The sequence below is a fragment of the Ylistrum balloti genome, unplaced genomic scaffold (genome assembly GCF_031769215.1).
Source record: "Ylistrum balloti isolate Yb309-2 unplaced genomic scaffold, AGI_CSIRO_Ybal_v1 Utg370056, whole genome shotgun sequence".
In the NCBI taxonomy this organism is placed as follows: domain Eukaryota; kingdom Metazoa; phylum Mollusca; class Bivalvia; order Pectinida; family Pectinidae; genus Ylistrum; species Ylistrum balloti.
In genome coordinates this window covers 504,624-514,182 of record NW_026782106.1, presented here as the reverse complement: position 1 = coordinate 514,182, position 9,559 = coordinate 504,624, and the positions used below count along the sequence as shown (strand labels likewise).

At 35.7% G+C, this 9,559-nt stretch overlaps 2 protein-coding genes across 2 annotated transcripts; both read left to right on the top strand.

Moving 5' to 3' along the window:
• Positions 1–764: 764 nt before the first annotated feature.
• On the top strand, positions 765–6,401 carry LOC132549358 (ladderlectin-like; the record flags this gene model as incomplete). The annotated part of the gene is made up of 4 exons (XM_060213287.1): positions 765–894; positions 4,375–4,662; positions 4,869–5,046; positions 6,155–6,401. Coding segments are annotated over exons 1-4 (843 nt in total), but the record flags the coding sequence as incomplete, so codon positions are not given.
• Positions 6,402–6,404: 3 nt separating this feature from the next.
• Positions 6,405–8,018, top strand: LOC132549357 (integumentary mucin A.1-like). Its single transcript, XM_060213286.1, has 4 exons — positions 6,405–6,603; positions 6,922–7,002; positions 7,617–7,692; positions 7,901–8,018. The coding sequence occupies exons 1-4, from the start codon at positions 6,405–6,407 to the stop codon at positions 8,016–8,018; spliced, it is 474 nt and encodes a 157-aa protein (XP_060069269.1).
• The last annotated feature ends 1,541 nt before the right edge of the window (positions 8,019–9,559 follow it).

The window sequence follows — 9,559 nt, the reverse complement described above, 5'->3', positions numbered from 1 at the left end:
GGGTGAGGGAGGAAGATCGAGATGAAGCAAAGGCATGAGAGAACGAAGTCGAGAGAAAGCAAAGAAGTGAGGGTAAGAATCAGTAAGGGGCAGAAGAAAGAAAGAGGAAATCAGAAAGGAAGCACGGAATATTGTACAAAAGACCCGCAAGTGAATAGCGCCTTTTAAAACAAATTCAGAATCGGATACAGTAGAGCCAAGCAATGAAATAAACTACGCCATACATCTGTTTCGGTCTTCAACTTGTCCCGTGTCAGTGATTTAAGGGCCTTGAAGCTAATGAGGCGACTGAGGAAAATGGAAAGTGATCAAGAAAAGGTCAAAATCTAGAGGGGGAGGTGAGAGAAAGAAGACGAAAGGAATCAAATAAGTGAAGGAGGGGTCAAGAGCACGTAAGAGAGTGGGAGAGGAAATCGAAATGAAGCATAGGAATTAGAGAAAGAGATCAAAAGGGAGCAAATTAGTCAGAGGAAAAAGAAAAAAAAAGTGAACAAATTAATGAGGGAATGGATCTAGAGGAACTTATAGAGCGAGAGAGGAAATTCGAAATAAAGCATCGGCACGAGGAGATCCAAATTATATACAATAGAGAGGGAGATAAGAGAAGATACTGAGAGAGGGAGATCCAGAGGAAACAAAGGCGCGAGATGGGGAAATCCTGAGGGGTCAAATGAGTGAGAGGATGAAATCGAAAGGAAACAATGGAATGAAAAAGGGAGATCGGGAGGAAACTTGGAGTTGAGAGGGGTCGGTTGGAATAGAATATGCAAATAAAAGAGGGAAACGGGAGTGAGAAAGGTCGACAGAGAGCGCGGGATTTGAAGATAAAGCTATGGCTTTGTAAAATTAAAGACAGGAGATTGAGAGGAAACATGAAAGGTCGAGAGGAAAAATGTGAATGACAGAGGAAACGGCTGAAACGGGCAGATATAGAGGAAGAGTCAGTTTGTCAGACAGCGCATGACAAAGAGAGATGGAGCCTAAGGGAAAAACGAACGTCGAGAGGAAGTGTGGAAATCGGAAGAGTTACAGAATTTGACAAGACTGAGAGAATAGGCGCCTGTGTAAGAGAATAGTCAACAGGAAACCCGAAAAAGAGATAATTATGACATGGAAAATGAGGGGGGAAATGAGATATTAAGTTCACGAGAAAGCACAGAAATGAGTGGTTGAAATAAGCAAAGGTGTTATCTACATGCAATGGGCATGCCAATATATAAAATAAGTATCTGCTGTAAATTAAAGGTATCAGTAAAGAAAGGAAGAGATGAACGTCAACAAGAATTGATGTAGTAGAGAGGGTGTGGAAAAGAAAGAAGGTCTTAGGAAGATGTTTGATCATGACTTTTGTGTCATCGTTTAAACGACGGAACCTTTCATCAGCGATTGTATTAAATAAAAGAAATTCTGTTTCATATTTGTGTTATGGAGTGATTTTCTGGAGAAGGATATACTGTTGATACTGTTAGAATATATGTGAAGGTATTCACCTACCAGGAGTATTATCCTTGAAGCATTCTTCATTGATGAAAGGAAATTGACATCTTGAATTCTAGAAACTGACGAACATGAAAGTTTGGAATACCTGAAGAGCTATACCAAATCGTTAATTTAATCAATGAAAATACATGCTCTGAACCGACACCCCGATTCATAATATATTAAATATATGACGTAAGTGACCTACATATGAATAGCTGGACAATGGACACGTTGCTACTATTAGCACGTTAACGTAGAATTTTTAGTCCATTATCATCAGATGGTCGTCCATTCAAATCGCCCCGTGTCTGTGGTCTGTCTGTCCAACCTCCATGTACAATTGTGAGTTGCATTTACGGTTTACTCCGTACTGATGTTTACTCGTGGAGTCCATTCATTTTCAGAAATTTTTCCGTTTCATGCAGGAAATGAAAACTGGGATTTTCATCCACTTCTCTCCATTAGACCCCAGTGCTTTTGACTGGAAATTTGACGAATTTTCAAAATTATTTTATTGATTGATAGGTGCAACCCACAACTTGAACGGACGAAAAATTGCAACCCCTATTGATTTTGGGACTGATAAGTAAACACTCTAGCCTGGAGAAATCATATATTAGTAGCAATGTAAATCAGGTGGGTTAATGTACGTAGTGATATAATCCTACTAGGTACGACGAGATATATACCTAATACAACGGGAAGGCGAAATATAAACATGATGGTGGCTTTCTAACATTTGTATTTTCGATAGATTGAGTGTAGAAAGCTGGTATTGTAATAAATAATTTTGTCTTTTCAGTGAAGACGAAGTTTTCCTTTTATATATATTAACGGGACATCCACTAGGTTGTGGGCTTTTCTGACACAAATATTGCCAAGACCTATGGAAAATAATCTGTATAAACATACGCTGTGTATTTTTTCAGTATTTATATAACAATGATAATCAAGAAAGAAATGTTCCTTACCATAGTCAAGCATACATTTCTTTTCATAATAGCAAAACAAAATAAGAAGAACTGCGACGGAAATCACATTTGTAAAATATCTCCTAATTCGCATTAGTTAGCTACCTGAACTAAACGGAAACAGACAGCAGCATCACACAAAAATGTTTTCATCAAGGGGGACCATGGTTGATGTGTTTAGTGTAAAGAGATCAAAGCAGTCTAAAGAAGACCAAAGGGTTTCTCTAGCATGTTTCATAGGGTAAACACTACACGATGTGTTGTAGGACATCTCTCACTGATAGCGAAGACGACGGACGGGGATGGCCCATTAGGTCTTCAGTATTTTCAACTTTTTTGTATTTTTCAAATCTAACATTATCTTTTAAATATCAAATAATGTTGGTTGCTCTAGGTACCTTCCGTTACAATGTTTATGTCGATTCTTAGCTAAAAAGCTATACAAAAATGAATCTGAATGGTTATTCGTTAAATCTACATAACATATTCGCTTATGTACCGTCGTAAGATACTTCGAGAATGTCACCATACCATACATGTAACAATGTTTCTGTAACATAATTGTGCACACAGGGACCTGTAATAATGTTTCTGTAACATAATTGTGCACACAGGGACCTGTAAAATGTTTCTGTAATATAATCGTGCACACAGAGACCTGTAAAATGTTTCTGTAACATAATCGTGCACACAGGGACCTGTAATAATGTTTCTGTAACATAATCGTGCACACAGGGACCTGTAAAATGTTTCTGTAATATAATCGTGCACACAGAGACCTGTAATAATGTTTCTGTAATATAATTGTGCACACAGGGACCTGTAAAATGTTTCTGTAACATAATCGTGCACACACGGAGTTTGTATACGTATATCTGTCATCGAAATATGTCAATTGAAAGTGAATTAACTACATGCCAGCGTTGTTTTCACTTGAATCAGTCTGGATTTTAGCAAACTAACAGCGAAGAATTTCATCTAATGTAATTAAAAATATCAAGCTGCAAGATTGTCATAGTCTCTCAATTTTACGGAAATAAGAAGGGATTAGACAGTAGGAAATTAATGGTTATAAAAAAATTAAAAAGAAATAAACAGAATTAGATAAAACAATTGTAATTGATTGTTTTAAAATCTAAAACAAAGAAATAAATAAAATTAGATAAAACAGTAGTAATCATTTAACAGTTTAAAGCTACCGTTGACTTAAAATAAGAAAATAAATCAATATCCTTTACATAGATGCTTTATATGTAGTTAATCAGTAATTAGTCTACAATAGTATAAGTTTATAGTATTCAGTGTTTATATCTGTGTAAACGTGAACGTTCACGCATCTGATATAATCTCGATTTGTGAATAATATATAAACAATATATATCTATACATCACAATGACCTATAGATCAGAGGTACATCGATCGTATTCACCAGCCTTTGTCATCCTATCTGATGTGAAGGATGGGTGTTTATCTACAAGAAATTTAGGTATCAGGTTGATGACCATTGGATAATATTGTCACGCCACTTCTGATTTGGGTAGATAGGTATATATACTTCTCACCCATGCTCACCTCACAGAAAAGACAAAGCCAGCATAAACAACAGCAATGGGAAGAACAGTAGACCTGATACTTTTGTTTGTTATCGTAGCAATATTATCAGGTATGGTTTTCAATCCCAATGCAGAAATAGGAGAATAGTCAATCTTTAACTTTCTTGGAATAACTAGAGAGAAAGTTTTGTAAATTTGGGAATACATGTTTAAATCTTCTTTGCTAAAGATTTACCCACAGAAAGTCTTAGCAGTATATCTCTTGTTCAGAAAGGATCGCGAAATTTAAAAGAGATTAGCAAAGATTTTTTTTATTCGACGATAGAGCATATTTATCACAAACAACATTCTCTTTTCTTACTTACAGTAAATGGAAGCCTTCTTGAGGACCTTGCGCAGTGTCCGGCTTTCCTGCCAAGGACTCAATACGTGAAGTCGTATAGCGACAAGTGTCTCTACCTCATTACTGGAAAACAATCTTGGAATGGTGCCAATTCCAATTGTCATCATCATGGAGGTCGTCTAGTGCAGATTCAGGACCGAGACAAACAAGACTTTATCTACAACACATTAAAGGCCATGAACTGGAGAGACCAGGGGGTATGGATAGGAGCCACGGACCACGAGAGTGAGGGTACATGGAAGTGGACAGACGGTAAGTTTACACGTTATCTATAACAGGTTCAGAAGCTGAAGTACATGTTTCCCGTTAACATTCTTTGAACTGTTTGGATACATATGTCATTTCAAGTCAGGAATTGTCGAAGTTTCGACATGCTGATGGCATTGCCTTTTTTCTATGCACCATAAGGCCACCTCAAGCCGCTTGTACGTTTCACGATATTCCACGTATATTTACAGGTACGGTATTATCCTACGGGTACTGGCGTCCAGGTGAGGGACCGTCTCACGGATTCTTATTCTCTAAGGCAGGATACGAGGACTGTGCCCTGATGCGACTCGACGACAACGGAAGGTGGCGAGACTATGACTGTGGAACGGCTCTGTATCATCACACATCTATATGTGAATACCGTAAGTATCCTTATCATCACACATCTATATGTGAATACAGTAAATATCCTTATCATCACACATCTATATGTGAATACCGTAAGTACCTGTATCATCACACATCTATATGTGAATACCGTAAGTACCTGTATCATCACACATCTATATGTGAATACCGCAAGTACCTGTATCATCACACATCTATATGTGAATACCGTAAGTACCTGTATAATCACACATCTATATGTGAATACCGTAAGTACCTGTATCATCACACATCTATATGTGAATACCGCAAGTACCTGTATCATCACACATCTATATGTGAATACCGTAAGTACCTGTATCATCACACATCTATATGTGAATACCGTAAGTACCTGTATAATCACACATCTATATGTGAATACCGTAAGTAACCTTATCATCACACATCTATATGTGAATACCGTAAGTATCCTGTATCATCACACATCTATATGTGAATACCGCAAGTACCTGTATCATCACACATCTATATGTGAATACCGCAAGTACCTGTATAATCACACATCTATATGTGAATACCGTAAGTAACCTTATCATCACACATCTATATGTGAATACCGTAAGTATCCTGTATTATCACACATCTATATGTGAATACCTTAAGTACCTGTATCATCACACATCTATATGTGAATACCGTAAGTACCTGTATAATCACACATCTATATGTGAATACCGTAATTACCTGTATAATCACACATCTATATGTGAATACCGTAAGTATCCTGTATCATCACACATCTATAGCTGAATATCGTAAATATCCTTATCATATCATATCTGTCATTTCACATATATTGTTTTCCTTGGTTTCAAAACATTGATATCACTACACGTAAAAGTCTTAACATGTTTGAAATGATACAAAATCATCTGATTCATCTGTATGTTTTAGGCAGAAATATTTCTTTATCTTAGGTAAAATTTCGTCCTATATAATTATCTTTTCATGAGAAATAATCTGTGCGTGCGTTGAATTTAATTGTTTGTATTACAGAAAAAGTACCGATCACAACAAAAACGCTGCCAACTACCACAACAACAGTTGCTACTACAACAAAACCTATAACTCTACCAATAACAACAACAACTTTGCCAACAACAACAACAGATATGCCAACGACGACAACAACTATGCCGACGACGACAACAACAACTATGCCGACGACAACAACAAATATACCGACGACAACAACAACTATGCCGACGACAACAACTACTATACCGACGACAACAACAACTTTGACGACGACAACAAATATGCCGACGGCAACAACGATGCCGACGACAACAACTATTCCTACGACGACAACACCTATTCCTACGACAACAACTATGCCGACGACAACAACAACGATGCCGACAACAACAATTATTTTGACGACAACAACAACTATGCCGACGACAACAACAACTATGCCGACGACAACATATATTCCTACGACAACAACACCTATGCTTAAGACAACAACTATGCCAACAACAACAATAGTCAAGAAGACAACAACAAGACAGTTCCCTACCACATCTCTTGGTAATTTTCACACGAATCACAATACATATTTACCGTATCTTGATTTTACGTGTCATTTTCGAAATAGGAAAGAGTTCAACACTCTTATGTATATTTTTTGATACTCTAAAAATTATTACAATACTTTTAAAAGATATTTTTTGGCCTCAAAAAGAAATTAATAATATTGGATATACGAAGCAGCTGTTTGATTCAGTTTCTACCTGATCATAGATCAACATGATAGGGAACTTACAGTATAGATATGTCTATTACTTGAATCTCTAAATAAATGTATTCACTATATTTGTCATAAGCATAACATACATACTTCAACAGGTACAAAAAGAAGCTCTAAAGTTGACAACATCGCCGATGAACTGGTCAGCAGACAAAATGGCGACAGTGGCGGTCGATCAGGTATCCTTCTACTTTAATCAGAACTCCTTGTAAGATGATAGCTGTCTCTTCTCTTTCTATATGTAGTTAAATAGGAAAGATTGCAAATGCACAATACACATAACTTTCATGGGAGTCATATCTAAAATAAGATTTCACAAATATGCGAAACACAGTATATCAATTGTATTTGCTGCCTAAAGGAGAAGTGTTGATCTTAAGACAAAATAAGCGGGTGCAAACAATGGTATATTAAGCGTGAAACACGGATTTTGTCGTCAAAAATTTAATGTGAATCTATCATAATAAGAATTGAAATTAGAACTCTTTAACTAATTAACAATAATGTTTAAATCTTAATGTGAATGCTCGTCTCACTAATCTGCCTTAAAAACTTGAAAACAGGCCGACCTGAAAGATAAACCAATCCTGAAAGTAAGCCTATTGTTCTCACATAAATAAACTCGCATCACTTACTATAAACTGTCTTCGTGTTTGTAGGGTACTTGTTGCAATAACGGTTGTCGAGATCATGTAAATATTATAAGTCTGTCGCTAATATCTCTAGAAATGTCGCATTCTGGTAACTTACACAATATCCTTTTTCAATGCCCCTTTTGTTGGTTCTCCTGTAGTGATATACATTGCCATTGGGGCTGGTAGCTGTGGAGTATTGGTCCTTGTAGCCGCCATCCTAGCACTTGTACTAAGGTAAATATGTAATCTAATATTTCGTTAAGAATACAAGTTTAGATCATAGACATATCACTTTCTACTTTTCATTTGATATTGAAATACCTTCAATTGTAAATATAAACTCGCATCCGGGGAAAATGTTGTTTGATAAGTTAATCTATATAATTATTACATGTTTCATATGTTGTCTTCGGAATCGTCTATGAACCAATTTATTATTCAGGCGACGTCAACGCCAGTTAGTTGCTGAAACAGATGCAAAAACTACCAACAGCCGGGAGAATCCGATATACGATATAATGCACGGAGAAGGAACGATATCTGAAAACAGCTTTGTATAAAAGACATAGAAACGGTACGAGAACATAAGAGTTTGTGGATTTTCAAAAGAGTGCAAAAAGAATTCTCTTAAAAAGCAGTTATCAACAGATCACAATTCTTCTATAGGGCATTCAGTTATGAAGCCTATACAAGCCCTCTCCTTAAAGACTCGAACATTAATACATTCATTAAGTATTTCCCTGGAATGGTAGATTAGGCTGCTTCAGATATTCAATTATTAAACAAAACACTATATTTGATATTAGAATCAATAACACCATGGAATCTCCTGTTATTTTCACATGCCTTAACATTACACTTATCAACTGTAAACCATTAACCCATTTTTTCTCCAGCATCACTTATAACTAGAGTCTATTCACACCAATAAAATCCATTTGTGTAAATCTATTATTATACCATCAGAAAGTTCAAATTATCAATGACTGACAATGTCGAGTGTATAGATTAACAACCCTTATGTTACACTAATCTTAACATTTTAATAGCTGTACTGATACGTGATTTATTTACTAGAAGAAAAATATAAGGCATATTTTTGATAAAGGATATTTTCTCGCAATGTAGTCTTCTTTTAGCGAATTGTTTTGTATTAACAACGAAACTTATTGTTATGAACATCATCGCAATCTTTTATTGTAATATAAAAATAGGTATATCCACAGAAAGGCTTTCATAGTTAGGACACTTTCCTCAAATTCTGTAATGCGTCCCATGACAAATTTCAAGGACGGGTAGTTCATAAACTGGGGTCAGGTACGACACGGGGTATTTTATACATAATATTACTTATAATTACTTTATATGTAATCTGAATTTTGTATATGTGATACTGTGTAGTGAGTTTTAGATAACACTGTGATATATTTTGTGTATTTTATTACAAGTTTTTAATAAAACTATTTTTTGATACATTGACGACTTGGATTATTGTTATGTCAAGTCTTATGTCCATTTTTTCAACTTTGTCAGACAAATAATATTATTTATGTTGTATTCTAAAAATGAAGTTTGGATGGCGTCATTACAAAAAAAAAAAAAAAACTCTAAATTCACAATAGAATGCGGTGGCAACTAAATCGCCAAAGTTTTGCAATTTTCAGGGGTTATTATTATTCATGTTATTTGGTTCAATAGCATAGAAATTATCAGTAGCACCTTTATTATGATAACTGGCACAATTATTAATCTTTTAAATGTGGCCCCAACAAAGAAGGACCACTTTTATTGTTTCTAGTATCTATGTCCGGGGTTATATGACATGTAAGGATTGTATTCCAGGAAAGAAAGCAGCATGATGATCCGCACATGTCTCTTGATGGAAACCCAAAATTAATAGTTCAACTTGCAAAATTTCTTGGTTCAGTTTTCGACCTAGAACTTACCATCCTCTCAAAAATTAGATAGCCTAAAGATAAGTCTTTGAAGCTGTTCAACATATTTTAAGTTCCTTCCCTTCCTGATTTGGGTGCAGACCATGAGATGCCTTGTGTCTATACCGAACACTTGTCCGATCAAAGTTTGACTGACTGTAAAGTAT